Source organism: Barbus barbus (genome assembly GCF_936440315.1).
Source record: "Barbus barbus genome assembly, chromosome: 22".
Lineage (NCBI taxonomy): Eukaryota > Metazoa > Chordata > Actinopteri > Cypriniformes > Cyprinidae > Barbus > Barbus barbus.
Window position 1 is genome coordinate 6086394 of NC_136750.1, and position 21980 is coordinate 6108373.

The 21980-nt window shown below is 36.8% G+C and overlaps 1 protein-coding gene across 1 annotated transcript in view; it reads left to right on the forward strand.

Moving 5' to 3' along the window:
- The window catches only part of LOC306888253 (contactin-5-like), a gene marked incomplete at its 5' end in the record, with an annotated part of 134031 nt that overhangs the window by 105328 nt on the left and 6723 nt on the right, over positions 1-21980 (forward strand). Inside the window, 3 exons of the mRNA XM_079446451.1 lie at positions 7228-7377; positions 9739-9809; positions 19823-20057. Of these exons, the coding sequence (XP_079302577.1) occupies positions 7228-7377; positions 9739-9809; positions 19823-20057 (456 nt within the window). The remainder of the gene's footprint in view (positions 1-7227; positions 7378-9738; positions 9810-19822; positions 20058-21980) is intronic.

Genomic DNA, 21980 nt, shown 5'->3' on the forward strand with positions numbered 1-21980 from the left:
TTTTCTGTCTCTTCTGCTCACCAAGCCTTCATCTATTTGATCCAAAATACAGCAAAAACAGTAACATTTTGAAATATTTACCATTTAAAATAACTGTTTTGTATTTGAAAATATTTTAAAATGCAAGTTATTCCTGCGATTACAAAGCTGAATTTTTAGCATCATTCTCCAGTGACATGATTCGTCAGAAGTCATTCTAATATGCTGATTTGCTGCTCAAAAAACATTTATTATTGTTGAAAACAGCGGAGTAGAATTTATTTTAGGTTTCTTTGATGAATATAAAGTTCAGAAGAACAGCATCTAAAAAAACAGCAACAACAAAAGCATGTTGCTGGAGACCATAGACTGTAAAAAAAAGATGGACGACGCGTCTCCGCTTCCTTCCACTATAGAAAAGTGAAGTGGATACACCTCCGTATGGCCACTGCCATCTTGAGTAAATGACGTCATTTGGAGCCAGAGTCTGCACAGTAGAGTCATGAGGTGGAGCCGCGGTATCAAACTCCCACCCCCAAACTCCCACGGACCCAATCAACCAGAACGACACGCCCCGTTTTTATAGCATCAAATTACTAGCTAAAATCAAACTTACCTCAAAAACGAACAATTGAACATATATCAGCGTGATAACAACTACCTTAAATGACCAAAAACATATTTCGGAAAATTGTATTGGAAGTGTAATTAATTTTTTTATTTTGACTGAAGTCCCATTCGTTTACATGGAGAGGGCGGGGTTTACTGCAGCCAGCCACCAGGGGGCGATCAAAGAGCCCGCAGCTTCACTTTTAAGGATGAGTGAGACACACCCGCTGGAGACGGGCTTATTATTGAAAATGCAATCTTATTCTCTGCCAGTAGGAGGCACTTTGAGAGTGGTAGAACTAGCGGTTTCCTCAGTAATGGCTGTAATCTAAGCAGCTCCGCTCATGAACGCTACTTTATCAGATGCCATCAAGACTATTCTGACATACATTCATATAAATCACCCGCGCCGCGTTTTGATTTTGAAACATGCAGTGCTCATGTTTATTCAACGAAGTCAACCGCCACAAATAAATCAATGTATGGGAAACACTGGTAATGTATATCGAAATATCAGAAATGTGTTTAAAAATCATACCACTGTTATTGGAAAAAAAAAATTATATCGCGATACATATTGATATTGAATTATTGTCCAGCCCTAAATACAATCATACAAAAGTGTTTTGCATTAGACGTAAATAAATTAAAACAGCGGCCAGTAACACACCTGCTCTTTCTGAGTCCATCATTTGTGCTGTCCAGTAGGGTATGTGAATAATGGCAGTAAAAAATGAACCACAATTCTTAGCAAATCATAAGAATAATGGAAATTGCATGTAAACGGGAGTAAGAGATATGCTCTTGACATGTAAACATCATAATGCGATTAAGTCCTTACTCTGATTATTGGAAATAATCGCATTAGTGTCTCCGAATGCAGACTCAAGCACTGGGAGTTGACTTTTCCTCCCATCTGTTTGTAAAGATGTGCGACAAGAGCCCAGTGGGCCTCGATTAAATGTCTGTTTTGCTTTTTTAAATGTCACTGGCTGAAATCTGATGGCAAATTAATTTGAAGGTCATTAGTAGGTTAACTTTACCATCATTGGAGTCATATTTCATCCCAAAAAGAAAATTATATTTTACATAAAGCACATAACAAATATTATCGTTTTACTAAATATATATTTCTTTGAAATTCTCCTAATTATTAGCTCTCATTTTTTAGTAATTTGTCAGCTAATTTGTTAGATAAATAAGACTCACTGTGGTTTTTTTTCTATTGCTATCAGGATTTAAATAGCTTTATTTTGGGTACCTTGACTGTAATACAACTTGTAATTATCCGCTATTATCCAAAGACTACAGCTTTTTGTGTCATCTGTTCAAACATTAGCAGTCTGCTTTGGATAATAGCACAATTTTATGCAATGATGTCGACTTTATATGGATGAATCGCTCTTTTCAGTTTAAACATTCCATGCGAATGACAGTAAGAGAGATAAGGCACAATAAGTGTTTACACAATGCTGTAAGTGCTGAACCTAGTCAGATTAGAAAAAGGAGACAGAGAAGAAAATCTTTACTTTGGAGAGTTTAAACACTGCTACCACTTCATGTTCTTTACTATGCATTCCTCTTCTAGCGTATCGGAATAGCATAGGCCTAAAGGGGTGTTCATGCTGACAAAGCATTCAAAGTCATTCGTTTCCAATAAGACATTTGAGGAGACATGAGCAACAAAGACCACTGGGGATGCAACAAACTTTAGCAGAGTTTGACTTTTGCAACTACACAGTAAGTGTGTTGTAGAGTTCAGGCAGCAGATTCGTACTAGCATGTTAAATAATTTACTTTTAAAGAGTATACTTTAGTGCAAACTTAATGTTTTCAGACACTTACAATTTAGAATGTATTATTTTAACCCTCTTAAGTAGGACTCTTTAGCACACATCACAAGCACATCTTTTTTTTATCTTAATTATTTATTTCATTTTAATTATTTGTATTGTCTTTAAAGGGGTCATGAATTTTTTTTTTTTTTTTTTGCATCAAAAATCATCATAGTTTAAGTTATAAGCTACTTTCTGTCTTGTTTTTAACCCCCCGCTCTGATTGAATAGGCATTGTGGATTATTATAGACTCAGAAGTAAACACCCACTGCTATGATTGGCTAATAATTGTGTATGTTTGAGAGCGTACATCCTTCATAGTGTATGCGGCTGTGATTTAGGATAGTAACCTGCAATCACTTCAACTGAATTGATAACTGCAATACGCTGTTATACAGCAGTGAATTATATTACTCTATTTTATATATCATGCAGCACAAATGTCTGTCTGTGTAAAAAACTATGAGCATATTTACAGATGAACTACATTCATGTTCATATGCTCAGACAGTCAACAGTGATAGGTTTTTGGAAACGCTGTTTTGTATTCATTCACAAGTCTGTTGGGTCTGGACTTTGTGAAGCGCTGCTGTAAAGTGACAAATCACGCTTCTCTGTTTGGTAATCAGATGGGCGAGTCTGGATTTGGTGGTTGCTGGGAGGAATATGGGGCTGTTTTGTCAGGGGTTCTGCAGGGGTCAATGCTGTGGAAGGCCCTTTTTTATTCCAGCATGACTGTTCCCCAGTGAGTAAATCAAGGTTCATAAAGACATGGTTGGATGAGTTTGGTGTGGAAGATCTTGACTGACCCTCACAAAGCCCTGACCTCAACCCCATTAAACACCTTTGGGCTGAAGTGGAATGGAAATTAAGAGCCAGACCTTCTTGTCCAAAAACAGTCCACCAGAAATACTCCAAAATCGTGTGGCCTGAGTGGAAGCTGTTATAGTTGCAAAGAAGGACAGACTCCATATTAATGTTTATGTATTTATGCAATGTTATTAAAGTCCCTGTTTATGTAATGGTCAGATGGTGTAGATACATCTTTATATGTAATTTCATAATTACCTCTAATGTCTTTGAAATATAGTTAAAGTGTACTGCCATGTCATTCATGGTAAAGTGAAATATACTATGCCATTTGTACTAAAATCTAACCTTTCATTGGATAATACGAATATAAAATCTCATTATGAAATAAATGTTTTTCTCTAATACACATTGGACACAATGAACGGCATCCTTTTATTCAATACTTTTTGAAACCTCTATTTGCCAGTTTAACAGCTCTAAATTTTCTCCTATAATGCCTGATGAGGTTAGAGAACACCGGACAAGAGATCAGAGACCATTCCTTCATCCAGAATCACTCCAGACCCTTTAGATTACCAGCTCAATTTTGGTGCTTCTTCTCTTCAGTTCACCCGACTCAGTTTCTACAGGGTTCAGGTCAGAGGACTGGAATGGCCAGCAGAAGCTTGGTTTTGTGCTCAGTGACCCATTTTTGAGTTGTTTTTGAGGTTTGTGTTTGGATTATTGTACGGTTGGAAGATCCAAACATGGCTTATTATAAGATTTCTAACAGAGTCAGTCACTTATTGAGTTTTTATCTGTTGGTATTTGATAGAATCCATGATGCCATGTGTCTAAACAAGATGTCCAGGACCTCCAGCAGAAATATAGGCCCACAACATCAACAATACAGCAGTATATCTATATACAGTATATGTACAATTTACACCATTGCTTGAGCCACATTTTATTATTTATTTATTTATTTTTAATGTTGCACTTGTCAGGATTCTCATACTGTACATTTTTTTTTAAAGCAATATTTTAAAAGCTCAACAGCCAGTGGCAACACGAATGTAGTTTTTGACATGCCAGGAAAGCACACTAAAACTGCAAATGATAAACTCAGAAATTTGAAGGCATGTGTGGTCAAAGAGGGACAGAAAAAAGAAAAACCTGAAGTATGAAAATATAGAGAGGCTGAAGAAGAGGAACAGTGAGATAAGGCAGGGTAAGCCGGAGGGGGGAAAGAGAGAAATTTTGTGGAGAGCATCTGGGAGTTTATCATCTCACAGTCGCACGCCTGGAGGGGGGCTCTGGTCCCACAGGTTATGTACAGTCGTTAACTGTAGACAGAAGTTAGCCCAGAGGTTTGGTCCTCAGCCAAGTGTGTGTGTGTGTGTGTGTCTGGACTGAAATGAGGTGTGTAGAAAGAAGAGCCAGTCCTCTGGGCAAACATAATCTTGTGTCTGGTGTCTCTTATGTACTGACTTGAGCAAAGCATGAGTGAAATCAAAATTACAAATTCACTTTAATAGAAGTGATGGAAACATTTCACAATCTCTTATTCAAAGCTAAATTACACAGAGAAATGGAAGCTGTTATACACTGGATATATGTATGAAAAAAGTACGCTTCAGCATTCTTTTAAAAAGAGTACTTATTATGGAAATAATATACTTTAAAAGAGTATACTCAAGTCAGGACTGAATTCAATGTTTTCATGCTCTTAGCTGCATGTTTAATTCAATTAAATTAAATCAATTATAGTGTAAAGTTATATTAAATGCATTTAGCTGAACTTGAGAATGCTATTTTGACCCAATTAAAGGGATAGTTCACCCAAAAATGAAAATTCTGTCATTAATTACTCACCCTCATGTCGTTCCAAACCCGTAAGACCTTCGTTCATCTTCAGAACACAAATTAAGATATTTTTGATGAAATCCGAGAGCTCTCTGCCCTCAATAGACAGTAAGGGTCCTACCATTATCAAGGCACAGAAGCATAGTAAGGACATCGTTAAAATGCTCCATATGACATCAGTGGTTCAACCATAATTTTACAAAGTTACAAGAATACTCCTTGTGCGCAAAGAAAACAAAAATAACAACAATATTCAACAATTTCTTCTCTTCCTGGACAGTCCTCCACCATAATCAACACATGCGCATGGTGCTGCTGACGTAGAACATGCATGCGATTCACCTTCTTTACGTACATAGGAACACAATGCACATGTGTCTATACTGTCCCTGAAGGGAAGAAATCGTTGAATAAAGTATTCTTGTAGCATTGTAAAATTACGATTGAACCACTGATGTCACATGGACCATTTTAACAATGTCCATACTATGTTTCTGGACCTTGATCGTGTTAGGATCCTTGCTGTCTATGAAGGGTAAGGGAGATCTCGGATTTCATCAAAAATTTCTTAATTTGTGTTCCGAAGATGAACGAAGGTCTTACAGGTCTGGAACGACATGAGGGTGAGTAATTAATGACACAATTGTATTGTTTTGGGTGAACTAACCCTTTAAGTATTACGTAAGGACATCTTCATAAGTATCTGTAATTACACAATTTGTAATATTCAATAACACACTTGAGGCACACTTGAGACACATGATAAATGAAAACAATATGTGTTCTAAAATCGGCTGAAAATATCAAACATGTCTGATATCCTCCGTCTGGATGGAATCAAAGTCTGAAGCTAAAAAATCGGAGACTGTGACTGAGACAGCTGTAATCTACAGACTGGCTCTGACTTTCCTCAACAAGCGTCAGCTTGTTCAGATTGTAAAATCGGTGGGAAATAGAGGCAAAAATTGTGTAGTGTATTCCAGCTTAAGTAGGTGTTTTTGTTTGTTTGTTTTTTGAAGTACATTAGAAGTGCACATTCAATGCATTTAAGCAGCACACTTCTTTTTCACAAGGGCATGGAGTCTTTAGAGAGACTATTGCTGTTTAAATTGTTCTTTAAATCAGAAGCATTTTGTATTCCTCGTTGTTGCAGAAATGTAAAGCTTTATGCTTAGCTGGTTTAAAAGAAAAATCCAGTATTGGCTTTTTAGGTTGTTCAAAATCGATCTATGATGTTAGAAAACTAGATGTTGACTCCGTTCCTCAGCTTAGTGAGCTGAAGCATTTAAAGCATCATAAGAGCGCTTTCGATGCAAAGGCTGTTCCAAAACATAGGCAGCATGATTGTTTATTCTGGCTAAATAATAATCATGGCATATGTTTATGCTTATAGAATATCGTATGCTAATAAAAAAAACATTTGCATTGTTCCAAATCAGTCACTTGTAAAGTTGCATTTAAGTTTGGTTTCTGTCTTTGAAGTAAACTGTCTATGTAGAGTATGAACAAAAATCTGAAAGAAAAATAATGAAATGTGTAAATGTTGCCCTTTTTTAAATCTGCATTGTGATATGCTTGGAGAATTTAACATAAAACTGTTTTCTCCAATTTAACTCACCAACATTAATGTAAAAAGTTTAATTCTTATTACTGTAATACTACTACTACTACGAATGATTATATTATTATTATTATTAAAATAATTATGATGATGATGATGATAATGTGTAAATTGTAATGTTTCAGTGAAATTATTTAATGTGTTTCTTGTACTGAATTAATTTTTTGTTCATTTGAATACAACTTAAAACTTTTCTGAAAACATTAAGCGGGATACATTTTAAAAGATTTATTTCACATTACAGTAATGAGAATTTTGGGGGGAGTAGCTTAAACTAAGTGTCATTTTCTCTGCGTGTGTCTCTCTATATACGTATGTATTTGTTTTTCACAATTTGTGTTGTGTGTGTGTGTGTGTGTTTAGCTCAAGCATACTATATCTCTCTACATTACTTTGAAAAGCCTCCAGTCTACAAGGATTAAGTCTCAGTAGATGTCAAATCTTAAATCTATGCTTGTGTTTTAAGCTGTATTGATTCCTCACTTGTTTTGGTACCTCTCCGCTGTGCTCCAAATCCCCCTTAGATCCAGAGCCAGTGACAGGAAACATGGAGTCTGCCATGGCAGTAGAGCTCAACCCCTGGGTGGAGTATGAGTTTCGGGTGGTGGCCACGAACGGCATAGGCACAGGCGACCCGAGCACCCCCTCCAGAGCGGTCCGCACTAAGGAAGCAGGTATCTGTCACTGGTTCATTCACCCGTGAATGTCACTGAGCTAAACGCCCTCCAAAAGAACAAAAATCGAAATAAACAAACTCTAAATAAACAAACAGTCTTCTCTCAAGCCTCGTTCATCCTCCACTCGGGGGATCGTGTATCTGCGTGATGCGACACATTTTTACGACTGCCGTCACCCATCTGAACATCCAGGGTGACCCTGGTTCTATTTTAATTGGAGGAGAAGTGGAAAATAAGCCGCTTACATGAATTTAAACAAGTTTTTGTGTTTGAGCTGAAGCAGAAAGGCACTTGTGCCCTCAGGCAAAGAGGCTGCAGAATTCTCTATTTACGGAGAACAAAACGCTCGCTTCAACACATTTTGGTTCAAAAACCCCGATTACGCAGCAACAAAATGTCCCAAAATACAAATATAATGACAGCTACTTTTTATCATTATTTAAAGCCCGTTGAATTACTGTAGTTTGTCATCATATGCCACCGTTCGTTTGTTTGTTTCTTAAAAGAATAGTTCTTTCATTATTTACTCTCCCTCGTGCCAAAACCCATGTGCTGTTATTTTTAGCCGTGGATCCCAAAACAAGAGTTTTTGAAGAATCTTCAAAGAGTATGTTTCCATACAGCGATGGTTCCACAGCCACTGAGCTTTAGAAGAGACAAAACAACTAAAAGCACAATAAAAGGGGCCCATGCATTAAATCGATATGAAATCATACAAGATGAGAACAGAACATATGTTTGACCAATCATCCATTCAGATTTTGTTTGCATCTCAACATGTCTCACCAGGTTTGACATTACTGATGCCAAAATAGAACTTGTTCTTCTGTTTTCTCTATACCCTACCCTATAATAGTGACCTAAATTTGGGTCTCACCCAAACTTTGAACTGTTGTTGTGTGAAAAAGGGCAATAATATCTCATATCAAACCAGCTTCATTGGAAAAACATGAATATGGTAAATTACTGCAAAATATAATGTTGCTTCTTGCACATTTCACGACACTTTCAAAGTTAAATGTCCAGTGTGTGGCGCTAAAAGTGTGTTCAGTTTTAACCAAAACAAGTGAACTTGGGAACATTTTATTACATTGGTTGTTGTAGACAGGGGCACCACAGAGAGGGGGGTTGGGTGGTTAGGACGATTCTAAGGGCCTGACGATGGAGGGGGGCCCCCCAGGGAGAAACATGATTTCGACCGAGGGGAATGCGATCATGATTTCTACCGAGGGGGACCCCCCGGAACGCGATTTACCGAGAGGAACGTGGGACGCGATCTGTACGGAGGAGGAAACAAAACCACCACCCAGAAACCGTAGCGGCTGGTTGTAGAGTATTGTGGCAGTTCGGAAACTAAATATCCAGTGATTGGCACTAAAAATTAAATGTGCCATCTTGTTAAAAAAAATACACCTCCTACACTAAACTCTACATTAAATCTAATTTACAGTGTTAACAAGCCTTTGGTCTCTTTTATCGTGCCTTTTGTTTTAATGCGACTCGTACTCGAGCATTCCACATCACAAGTGCAATGTGATACCAGGTGAGCTACAGAGCAAGTTTACTACATCGTAAAAGCTATATGGAGCTGATTATGTGATATAAACATCAGTATGTATTAGTTTACAAGTCAAACACAGAAAATAGCTTTGAGGTCATAATATAGCCTTCCAATGGCTCAAACAAAAGAACATAGTGCTAGCAACACCAATATAGCAAGAATTGATAAAAAGTCGATTTAAATAAATGTCTAATGCCTAAATATAATGTGAATGTAAAGTATTGTGCAAATAGAATTGCATAAAAATAATCATAATTTGTGTGAAAATGAATAAACGTTGTTAGTGTTTACAGTCATTAATATTTGGTTTCAACTAGGAACTGCAGTAAACTGTATGTGTATGTAGGTACATTGCTGGATTTAAAAAAAAAAAAAAGCATGTTTTTTCCCACGAGCCTTGGTTGTTAATTTAGTATACTACCAAATAACGCCTTTGTAATTACGGATTTGTGAGTAAATGAGTGATAAATAATTATAGAATAATTATAGTATTTTACAGTTTTGGTTTACCTATTCACATTTAGCTTTTTTCTCTTTATTTGCAATGCTTGTTTGTGCGACTCAAGCTGTCAGATGTGTTTAGAGAGTGCTATACTGTTTCTCGACCTCATGGTTGTGCTTTTGAGAGTTACACCTATAGAGTGAATTTTCCTCCTCTGTCTTAACAGCCAAGCATTAATTAATCATTAGAAGTCATTAGCAAATAATGCAGCACTCGCATTTTTGCATAGAGGTTTTGGCTACTAAAAGCTAATAATATAATGCACTATTACATTGCAGTATTTCTGTGTCTGCAGTTCCGTCAGTAGCCCCTACCAACGTGAGAGGGGGGAACGGCCGCAGGCATGAGCTGGTCATATCCTGGGAGGTAGGTTTGCACTCAGCATGCACAATGGACTCCCTACTGTGAACTCTTGCTATGCTAATGAATATGGCATAAAAGACTTGCAGTTCCTGGCCAAATAGATTCAAGCAGCTAATTGACTTGAGCGTTTGTAATTGTATCCGGCTGTAATTGCCACCATCGCAATTTGCCTATTGAAGGATTGCTACACTTATAGTCCCAAACCCTATAAGAACAGATGAATGACTATATTCTAAATTAATTTTTGTGCTTTGTGGGAATGCTGTTGGAGGCAAAAAGGATTAAGAAGTGGTGCAGGTTTATTCCAGATCTGCTAGACATTTGTAATACTTTGCAAGCCTTACTTTATTCAAATTATTAACATGATGTAGGCTTAATAGGAAAATGTAATATTTGTAAATGCTGACAAGTCATTTATACATGTTCATTAATCTATTCAAGTATAGCTGTGTTGGTTTGTAGATTGAGGGTAATCACAAAAACTGTTTTCCAAAATTCAAATTTGAGTTTGTGTCTAATACTTTTGTAATATGTGACATTTGGCATGTATTGTTTAAAATGCACTCTATACATCTGAATATGCCATCTTCCCTACAATATTGCAGGTGAAATTTGTGGTATGTTGCAAAAATGTTGGCATGTATCCGAATGACCTAATACAGGAGCAGTGAAGCAATGGAATTGGAAGTCAATAGCCACCAGTAACTGCTTGATTACCAACATTCTTCAAAAAAAATTTTTGCATTCTTAAGTTCTTAAACTTAAATCTAATAGTTCAAAGTGTATTATTTATATAGTCAGAACTCTACTAAATGTATGCTAAAGTATACTTCTTTTTCACAAAGGACTAGCAAGTACTAAAGCAGTATCGTTGCCTTATCTCACGTCATTCCTGTATGTGCAAAATGAAAAATACACATTCTTGCGCTGTGCCAGGTTTGATGTCATTGACACCAAAAAACTACTGGTTCTCGAATGTGTTGTAATCTAATATGACACACCAGTCATTTTCCAGTATGTGGAATGGAGAATGAAATTTGAGAGCTGCAGCATATCGAATGGCTTCAGAAGACATATAGCGCACAAGTCATATACTGTTGAATATAATGAATATACTGTTATGATATTTTCCTTTTTAAAGCTTGACGGTTGTGGTCACTGCCATTTATTATTTAAAAAACTGCAGTTTGGTCAAATGAGAGAGATGGAAAATGACCGTTAACCTTGAATCTTCAAAGCGCTTTGATGGGTTTTTTTTGAAAATCAGTTTATCTGAAATTTTACAACCCTGCAGCAACATCTAGTCAGTTTTTCTGTACTGTGGAAAGAGGATACTAGCATGCTAATGAACAGAATCACCTTTGGTTCTGTGCACTGCTGTGAGGCTAGTATTGTGCACATAAACACGTTTTAAAAAAGAAAAAAAGGGGGTTTCCAGATGAATCCAGTTAAAGCTGTGATTAACTGAGGAATTGAGGAACAGATGTACGCTGAAGTGACTATATTCTTGCAGTTATTAAATACTCAGGCTCCAACCGTCACCAGGCAAATAACTTTCATATTAGCAGAACTATACCTTAGTGTGAAATGAAATACGATAAGGCTCATTCTAGATGCAATGGAATATTTTTACCATGATGACTTCCTGAGTTTATAACCCCTTGAGGAGGTTATCGCTGTAACTACAGAACAATCAGAGTTTTAATTTTGCTTTGGCAATGACAGTTCAATTATAAGCCCCTCATCGCGTTCACAACATGCAGAACGTGTCTATACACTAGACATTTTTAGATGTCGCTTAGAGCTCTGAACACGTTGTGAGTGTAATGTTTGCCTGTTTTAAACACAAGGGAGATTTCTCAAGTGTTAATTCTTTACTGCTTTATCACTTTAAGGGACATACTAGCAGGTATCCTGACAGGAGCTTCAGGTGCTATTTTGAGACACATAGTACATCACATTAAATTACATATCATTTAGCAGACGCTTTTAAACTAAAACGATTTGCAACGCATTAATTGGACTGCCCCCCGGATCCCAAGTGCTTTGCTCAAGGACATAATGGTGACTGAGCAGCTTTATGAATTTAATAATACTTCAGTCACCAAGTCTCCCATACCAGGAATTTAACCTTTTCTAGCACAGACACTTTACATTAACCATTAGAGTGCCACCATACTTAAAACACTCAGCACTAACAAAGCAGAGGCAGAGACCTGTTGACAATGTGTGTTACTACATTTCATTTACACAGGGTCCAACATTAAACTCCAAATGCAAGTAAAAATCTGCTCTGGCAAGTATATAAAACAAGTTTTAATTTCACAAATGCTGCAGTGTAGTGATATATGTTGTTTTAAAAAGTGAGCAGCTTATTGCTACTATTTTCATTGTCTTGGAGCGACTCGGTTTGCTGGAAATGTTGCGGCTGGATATGAGTTTGGGTCAGTTAAAACATGCATTTGAAAATGCAACTTGTGCCAACCATCTTCTCAAATTTTTAAATGGCAATTGTTCATAAATCCGTTGTCAACAAAAGAGAAAATTTTCGGCCTGTTTGCGGTTTCCTGCCAAAATAAAAAAAATATGTTTTAATGTTTGAAATAGAAAGTATCATTTTACTGTTGTATTTATTAAGTGTATTTATTTATTTTTTTATTAGTTTTTTTTAACAATACAATGGTATAGTTACTGTAGTAACATTTCTTTCTTGATTTATTTTTTTTTTTTTATTTGAAGAAAGTAAAAAAAATGTGGTGGTGTTATCATTACAACATCATGAATGAAAAATAATAAATAAATAGATAAAGTGTGCCAAAAAACAATATACAACAAATTAATTGTTATACAATTTTTAGGTTTTGGAATTTAAATATTGAGTAGCAGGTAGCTTGGCACGCTACCACTTCAGAGTTAATTAGTAAAATAGTCAATTAGTTTCTCTGGCACAAATACAGCTATATTAGGGTGAACATTTCAAATTGACCTTAATATTACAATAAATACAACTAGAAAATCAACTAGAACATTGTTTTATATTCAAATCATAGTGTAAAACAGCAGAATTTAACTTAATATTTAGCTTCTAAAAAGGAAAGATTTATTTTTGAGGATGCATTTATCTGTGAAACGTTCATTTTTGATTCCTTATGCAAACAAACCCAAACTCAAACTTCTCAATGCCACATATGAGATTGATTATTGCCTCAGATTACTCCGTTGCAGCACATAAAAATGTGATGAAATGCATTTTATAACCAAACTGGCCATTTTAAGAGTGAGTTCGGGTTAATTGTGATAAAACGTTTCTTTGTTACCATCTTCATATTCAGCCACTTGTACTGTTACAGGTGTTATTTCCAACTTACGGAAAGGCTTGACTGTGATCATTCATGCAGGATTCAAGTCATAGCTATGCTGAATAGGTCACACCTGATAGTAAACAATCCCAGAAAACAGACTGTGTGGATGTAGCCTCCCCAATATTGTGTACAACGATCTCCTCTTCTCTGGCACAGTCCCATATAGCTCTATTTTAGCTCCACCCTGTTTGTCTGTGGCCTGATTAACCACTTTAGAACCACTGAATTGGCTCTGCATCTCCAATCAATACTGGTGGATATGAGAAGATGCGGTGCTGCTTTGGCATTCGGGGCACGTGAACTGGCTGCTGTGCTGCCTCTCCAATCATCTCTGGGTGGTTGTGGAAGACCAAGAAGGCTGGGCTGAGATCTGCTTATTAATCAGGATGAATGACTAAACAGCTCGCCCCGTCTGCTCATTAGTGTCTGCAGAGAGAGAAAAAGTATTACGGGCACCAGGAGCAATGGACTGGACCATTACAGTTGCCCTACTTCCTATTCGATGCCTGCCGCAGCCCACCGTGCGTGCTGATATCAGACCGCCAGCAGACTTCATTTGCACCCTGGGTGCCACTCCTTTGCCCAACAGCCTTTTTAGATGCATGTTCCACTTCATTTTGTAGCAGAACTGATTTTACCTTTTTTAAAACGGCCATTTATTGGTCGCCCCATGCAGAAAGGCTCAGCCAGCACCGATAATGTTGGTTCAAGGGTTGTTAATTCAATTTCTAGAAACACTAGAGTGAGTTAATTACACTGCTCTGGCACTAAAAGTGTGTGCTAAAGTATTTAGTGTGAAGGTACAACCTATTCTCTCCCATCGTCTGTCTACATCTTATTTTGGGTGCAAGGGACATGATAATTTTGGAAGCGGGTGGAAATCAGTCAGAATTTGGCGTGATGGACAGATTCGCTGCCAAAAAAAGGAGAGTACAGGTGTTTGTCAATTAATAAAATTGCCCAAGATTTAATTCCGCCGGCTTACATTTTAATTAAATTTCTATCTCCCTTAATAGATTGCATTCCATTCTATTAAATGCCTAGCAGGTGTCGCAGACAGGCTCTAATATATCCCCCTCAGAAAAACATCAAGCAAGTGTCAAAGCAAGGAAATTGTCAGCAGCTGGACAGGCAAGATCAACTCATGTGACCAACAGACTGTATACAACCTTCCAGAGGGAGAATAATTTAGGTGTTGTAGTGTAGCAAAATGCTAAACCACCTTTCTATATCTAGAAAGATAATATGTGAGGAGAAGTGCTTTATAATTACATGGTCGTAATGCCAACTGTGTCTAAGTGAAATCTTAAAGAATTCATAATTTGCTTACCCCTATTTTTAACTCCCAGAAATCTCTCCTCAACTGAGTTCAGTTAGAAAATACTGTGCCATCACTTGTATTTTATAGCTTGGGCAATACAATACTACTGTAGCACCAGTACGCAGTGTAAAACTAGTCCATTCTGCTGTATGTAGTTCTGTATGTAGTCAAGACTACTGTTTGGAATAGTGTTCATTTCGAAATTATGAATGATAAAAAATGTTCGTTGGGGAGCTTTTTTCCCATGACTAAAGCCCTAAACACACTGCACGATTGTCGGCTGTCCCAGAAATCGCTGAAAATCGTGCAGTGTGTTTAGGGCGTAAGACGAGAAGAAAGACGAGCCGATAATAAGGTCAATAAACGATAACTATGACTATATTAACATGCAATTTCGTTGACGAAATAAGACAAGACTAAAATATATTCAAAAAAATAAAAACTCCTCACTCCTCTTTGCGGAAGCGCCACCGCCGATGATCTGAAAACTCCAACAAACAAGCTGGAGTTTAGCGATCTAAATGAAAGTGTCATTCAGCCGGTCTGTGTTCTGTCATGAGAATAAATACACTTACTCAACCGCTGTTGTTTTTTAATAGAGATAGGCTATTGCAATTTGGAATTAGTAGAATTACTAGGAATTTCACTTGTGTAATATTTTTTGTTTGTTTTACCTGTAAATTACTCAAATGACAACAATCATTACGATTATAATTTTGAGCAAAAATATTTTTTATCAGTTTAACCATTATACAGAACAACAAAAATGTGACTAAGATTTCATTGACTAAAACCTGACAAAACTTTACTAAATAAAAACAGGACAAGGTTGTCTAAAGATGATAACTAAAATGTATATTTGAGTAAGACTAAAGGTCATTGCACACTGAGTCCGAAATTTTCGCATGCGTTTTTCAGTTTTTTAATATACCCCATCCTTTCCTATCAAAATGCATGCTACGGATGCGAAAACGCAGAAAATCGAACCTGATCCGAATTTTTTTTGACGGACAAATGTTTCGGAGGCAGTGTGCAAACGTGATTGACACAACGTGAGGTCGTATTTATTTTTTAACGTGCAAACATTTAGGACGAAAATTCGGACTCAGTGTGCAATGACCTTAAGACTAAATTAAAAATTTTTGCCAAAATTAATACTGCTGTACGGTTAACTGTAATTAAAATAATGTAAATTAATACTGCTATATGAGACGTTGCGTCGGAGAACGCTATGGGAACGCCTCCAGCGTGACCGCGCTCTGAACCACGTGTGTAATCTGTCTGATGGATGGGCGAGATGTCACAGGCGGGTGACGTAATCCACCAGGAAGCTTAAAAGCATGTGCGGTAGAACCGGCGTTAGCTTCTAGGAATGACGCAAGCGCTCGCAGGGATGCCGGAAGTATGGCCTCGAGATGCACACGTCTCGTTCCCTTCGGGGAACCATGGTTGGGAACTCGAACGCTATGGGAACGAGATGCCCACGCCGGCAGACTTACAAATCCCTGCCTAGTGTGGCTGGAGCATAGCTAGGGCAAGAGAAAAAAGGGCCACGAGTGGCTAAAGTGGGCGGGGCCTGCATCCCGAAGGCCAACTTCTGAGAAGTGAGTCTTGATCCCCAAGAAGAGGGGAGAGCAGAGGACTCGAGGCTATGGAATAGCATCCTGATCCACCACATAGCATAAGCCCTCTGGCCGGAGGCCTCAGCCTCTGGAGGAAACATGTAACTAGGGGGTGTCACCCACTGAATGGCCACCGAGAGGGGCGCGGTAGGCCGGTAAAGCTGCCACGTAGACCTTCAGGGTGGAGTGGGTTAACCCTGTGGAGGAACAGGCCTGCACGAACTCCAGAACTGTACCAATCGGGCAGTTGGCTGGGTCGAGCTGGCGACCTCCGCACCATGAAGTGACACTTCCACTTCAGGGCGTACAGTTTCCTCATACTCCGGCGAGCAGAGGCCTTTCCGCACGTGCTTTTAAGCATCCTGGTGGATTACGTCACCCGCCTGTGACGTCTCACCCATTTATTGGACAGATTACATTCGTGGTTCAGACAGCGGTCATGCTGGAGGCGTTCCCATAGCGTTCTCTGACGCAGCTCGAGTTCCTGAAGGGGAACTTGACTAAAACTTAATAGGATCAGGTTGACTAAATATGATAAAAACTAACAAGAAAATTTTCCCACGGGACTAAATTAACACTAGTTTGGAATGTTTAATATTTTGTCAGATTTGTGATCATTTAATGTAGAATATAGTCTCAATTCGCAGCTGTCTGGAAAAAGTGTGTACTATGCCTCCATACACCGTTTCATCAGATATGATCGTGTAAGGTCATTTGTTAATTGCATCTTAAGTGTGCACACCAGGTATTCCTGCATGCAGCAGCAAATACAGCTCTGTGATGTCAAATTCATGAACAAATGAACCTTAAAAAGTGATTCTTTTAAATGAGCTAGTCAAACAAAATGCATTACCACCCCACTGGGTAGATAAAATGGTTTGAATCAGACTGAATTGTTCACAAATAAGTTCTACTCTACCTTGCAAAATAGGAATAATTTAGGTGTTTTAGCATTGCAAAATGCTAAACTCCATTGCCAATATGCAGAATCTATATCATATTTTAAAGTTGTGTTGGAGCAGAAAGATTTTTAGCAAATCAATTAATTTATGTTTTCTCACAAGATTTGTGGACTGCTTTTATTGTACATGAAAACATTTACACAAAAACCAGATCACAGGGAAAAGGTGCATAATAATAAATAAAATATTGGTGCTATTGTATATATTCTAAACAGTGTTGATGTGTTAAAGGACTTCAAGCTAGAGCAGAGCATTACCATTCATCATTCACTATCACTAGGTGATTTCCAGAGACACAGCCATTACACCGCAGATTAATTGATATTTGACTCGTTATTCACAAAATGTCGTCACCCGCGCAGTTTATTTACTCGAGGGCCTGAACCAAGCCCTTTGAAAAGACATTGATACGGTTCACAGAACAATGGCGAGCTCTCGCTGTATGCTGAGTCTTGATGTATTCGATTAGCACATCTTTAATTGATGTGTTCAGGCTCACCGTCAAAGCACTTGACATTCACAAGTGATCTGTTTCATTACAACTGAAAATCTCCCCGATTCATTTGGGACTCTCTGACATTTTGATGTAATTCAGTGCCATTTAGTGTTGCTTCTTTCTCTGAACCGACATAACAAAGGATGTAATTTAACTGGAAAAAATATGGAGATTGAAATTATTTATTGGATACATGTTTAAAGCTTCTATGTGTTTTTGAGGCTGTATGGTAGTGGGAAAAAAAGAGCTTTATGGCTCAGCCAAATACTGGGCAAGTTGTAAAATTAGCCTGTGTTGTAAACTGCCACATAAAAGACTAGAGGCTCTTTCAAAGTCAAGTCATTTATTAATACTGAATTAACTGAAATTAGCTACCTATAATAATTAGATTAAACCTTAACCTTACCTAAATTCAATGCTGGTCAGTGTGTGAAATGGAAAAACACTCGGGGGAAATACAAATTTAAAAATGTTGGGACAGAAAATGTATATAGGTATGTCAAAACTAAAGTCAAGTCCAGTTAGCTTTAATACGCTGGGCTTCATTCATGAAACACAACCAGAACAATTTTCTGTGTGAACCATTCATAGAAACATCCTTAAATTATTAATTAGTATTAACTATTTACTTAAGTGTTCTTTGCGGGGGAAAAAAAAAATGTCTCTTCTGTGGAGTGCCGAATATTCAATCCAGAGGGGAAAAATATCTAGTGGGGGACATGATTTAATCCACAAGGTACAGACTGGATTGTAAAAAGTGAGCATTGCTAACAAGAATGCAGTCAAGAGTTATTAATTTTTATGTTTTGATTTTATTGTTTGGAATAATGTGTACTTATGAATAATTCACCATAAGTGTTACAGTTATGGACTTTTGTTTGTGTTCTAGTCCTCCTGCTTTAGTCTTCCTTTGACCTAGATTTCTTGAGTTGCCCTGATTAGTTAATTAGCTCCACACCTGTTTCTGTTTCTCCATGATTGTGTTTAGTATTTAAAGCCTGTGTTCTCCCATGTTCTTTTGTCTGCTATGGTTTAATTTATGTTTGGTTGTGCCCATCTCAGTCTGTGGATTATTAAAAGAACGCTTTGATTGTACTCCTTCGTCGTACGCTTTGTTTTGCACACCAGGCACGTAACAATAAGTCCAGGAACATGCAATTAAAGCACAGTTCACCCAGAAAAGAAAAAAAAAATCACTAATTTACTCGCCCTCATATCCAATCCAAACCCATAAGAACATTTGTTCATCTTCAAAATATTGTAATGATACCTGAGAAAACTCAGTCCCTCCACTGAAAGACCATTCACCCAAAACTTTAATGTCTCAAAGAAAATCAAATATGCTTGTTTGATGTTTGAGAACCAATGAGTTTTGTTCTTGTGCATTAAGCAATATGATTTAACTTCTGTTTACTATGTTTGATGTGCTCTATATATTTTTGATCAATGCTTGTGATTCTCCAGAAGACTTTGATTATGCCACTCAATTCATAGATATTAGCATCAGATTTCATTAAAATCTTCATGAATTAAACTGGTTTGAAACAACATGAAGATGAGTAATTAATGACAACATTTTCATTTTGGGTGAATTATTCCTTTATGAATGCACAATTTAGATTTCAAGTTGACTTAAATAATAATAAAATAAATGCTGGTTGTGATACTTTGAAAGCTCAAAGGATTATTAGTATAAGAGCTAAATGTTCAGATGTCAGTGTCTCTGTTCCAGCACTGCTGTGTTGACTCTTTAACATAATATGCTTTTAACGTTCAGTTTCCACACAGTTAATTGGGTACATGATTGAATTTTAAACTTGGACTTTACTTATTTTTAACTAGCACCAGCAGAGCAAGCGAAAATGATGCAAAACTTGCCTAAGATGTCAGATTCTAAGCTGACCTAAAAATAGCAAATTTTTTCACATTACACAGGAAGTATGAGTTGTGCTGGAGTCAAATAATTTGCGAGGCTACATCTTCAGGGCTGATAATTCTCAAGCAAATGTCTTCATAAATTACCTGCTGCATGGCCGTTTACCCTTCCCTCATTTTTCCGAGCTCAGCTGGCTGTGTGTTATTAGGACCCTTTTTCCAATTTCCAATCCAGTTGCAGAGAAATATTTTTTCCACAAGCAAACTCAGATATTTTGAGTGATATTTTAAGAATTAGTTTAAACAGTGTGACTTTTAAACATTATCTGCCTGGAAATGAATCCAGAGCTCATAATAATTTTATTTTTTCGTCCTCAGCCCGTCTCTGAAGAATTCCAAAATGGAGAAGGTTTTGGCTACATCGTGGCGTTCCGAGCCAATGGCACACGTGGGTGGAAAGAGAAGATGGTGACCTCGGCAGACTCCACCACCTATAAATACAGAGACGAGACCTTCCCCCCTCTCACCCCGTTTGAGGTGCGGGTGGGGGTGTATAACAACAAAGGAGACGGGCCCTTCAGCGAGGTGGTTACTGTGTTCTCTGCGGAGGGAGGTGAGGGTCAGATGTGTTCTTGCTCTGATTGATGGGATTTATTGCTAGTTTAAATAACTTCAATAACACACGGCTCAACAATACAGACAGAGTTTCTCGAACTTTGAAGTACATCACACAAAAGCTAATCCAGGGCTGTGGATGGATGGTACTGAACGATTTGTGTCAGTTCTTTGAGATACTGGTAAAAGTACAGATCAAAAGTCAAAATAAAGTACACAAAATGAGAGCAAACATAGTGTGCCCTTATCAAAAAGAAATACATTTTAGTATTTTTTGAGAATACATATTAGGGAAATAAAGTGAATAAAAAGAGTAAACTTAAGTGTGAACTGAATATAATGCTTATAGTTATCTGACCACGTGTTATAGTTTAAATTTAGATTGTTTAATCTAATTAAATTGTAATTAGTTTGACTTCAGAGTGATTTTTTTTGGCCCACATAAGTAGGAATTAAGTGCGGTTTTATGTCATTTTAAAAATGTATTATAGTTTAAATTGATATTCAATTTAATTAGTTGAACATTTAAAGTGCTTTTTTGGCCCACGTATGTAGGAATTAAGTAATTTATAGTTAACCGAAAATGTATTATAGATTAATTTTATATTAAATGCAATTAGTTGAACATTAGAGTGCTTTTTTTTCATAGTTTTTTTTTAAATATGGCTAAAGTGTACTGACAATGTCTGACAAGCATTTATAGGAAACAAAAAATTTTGTATATAATAATAAATTCTTTATTAATGTTATTTCATTATTTATTATTATTTAATACTAAATGATGAATACTTTAATAGTATTTCTAGTGAAACTTGAATGCCATGTATTTGTGATTACACATTTGTAATGAAGTTGTAATTTACTACATATAAAGTAATATCAAATAACACACTTATAGTTAAAATTATAATCCAGTATTTTACATGTGCTGGATTATGTTAGTCAACAAAGCAAAGTAAATATGTTAAAACATGACAAAATATTAATAAAACAATTATTTAAAATGTACTTTGTAACAATGTCAAAGTAAAATTTTTATTTTAAAATGCACTTATTAAAATGTACTTAAGTTTGTTTAGAAACAGTCATGAAAGTGTACTCTCTTTAACTACACTTAAGTGGCTTTAATTTAATTAATATATTATTCTCAAGATTTTTTTTGTTGTTTTTTTGTTTGTTTGTTAAGAGTTGATGTACACTACAAGTGCACTTGTAATACACGTAAGCACACTTCGTTTATATAAGGCTATGCATTACAATTTTATCTTGATTTCATGATTAACCAAGCCACTTTTTCTTTGTGATGTGGTTCCATAAAATAGGAAAATAAATTGTTTTATAAGTCATGTTTTAAACCCTGATGGTTTTCTTCTGTGGAACACAAAAATAGATATCATGAAGACTGTTTCATAAAATGACAGTAGATGGTGACCAGAGGCTTTCAAGCTCAGAGCTCAAATATAATAAAAGTTGTCTGTTTTTTTGTTTGTTTTTTTAAGCCGATCAACCATTTTGATGGGATCATAGAGTGAGTTGAACTTGATAACTGAATGAGTCACATTTGTGAACCGGATAAACCGATTTTACTTTAAAAAGATACATTAGTCATATAGCCTGCTTTGTATTGTGCTTTTGGCAGAATTTCTAATTTTTTGATGCACTTGATGGGTAAATGTCGTCATTTTAATTTTTAGTGTCAACTATCCAACCAACAGCTCAGTTTTGTGTGTGTGTGTGTGTGTGTTTATGAAAATAAAGTAATCTTTGAGAACTTTTTTGACCTTTCAAAAAAAAAAAAAAAACTTTTACTGCCTACACAGAAATGATCAAGAGGACCAAACAGTTTCAGTGTGTGATCACACTGTGTCAGGCTGATTTTATGGTAACCGTGCAAGTGGCGTTTGCTGTGACTACTGCTAAT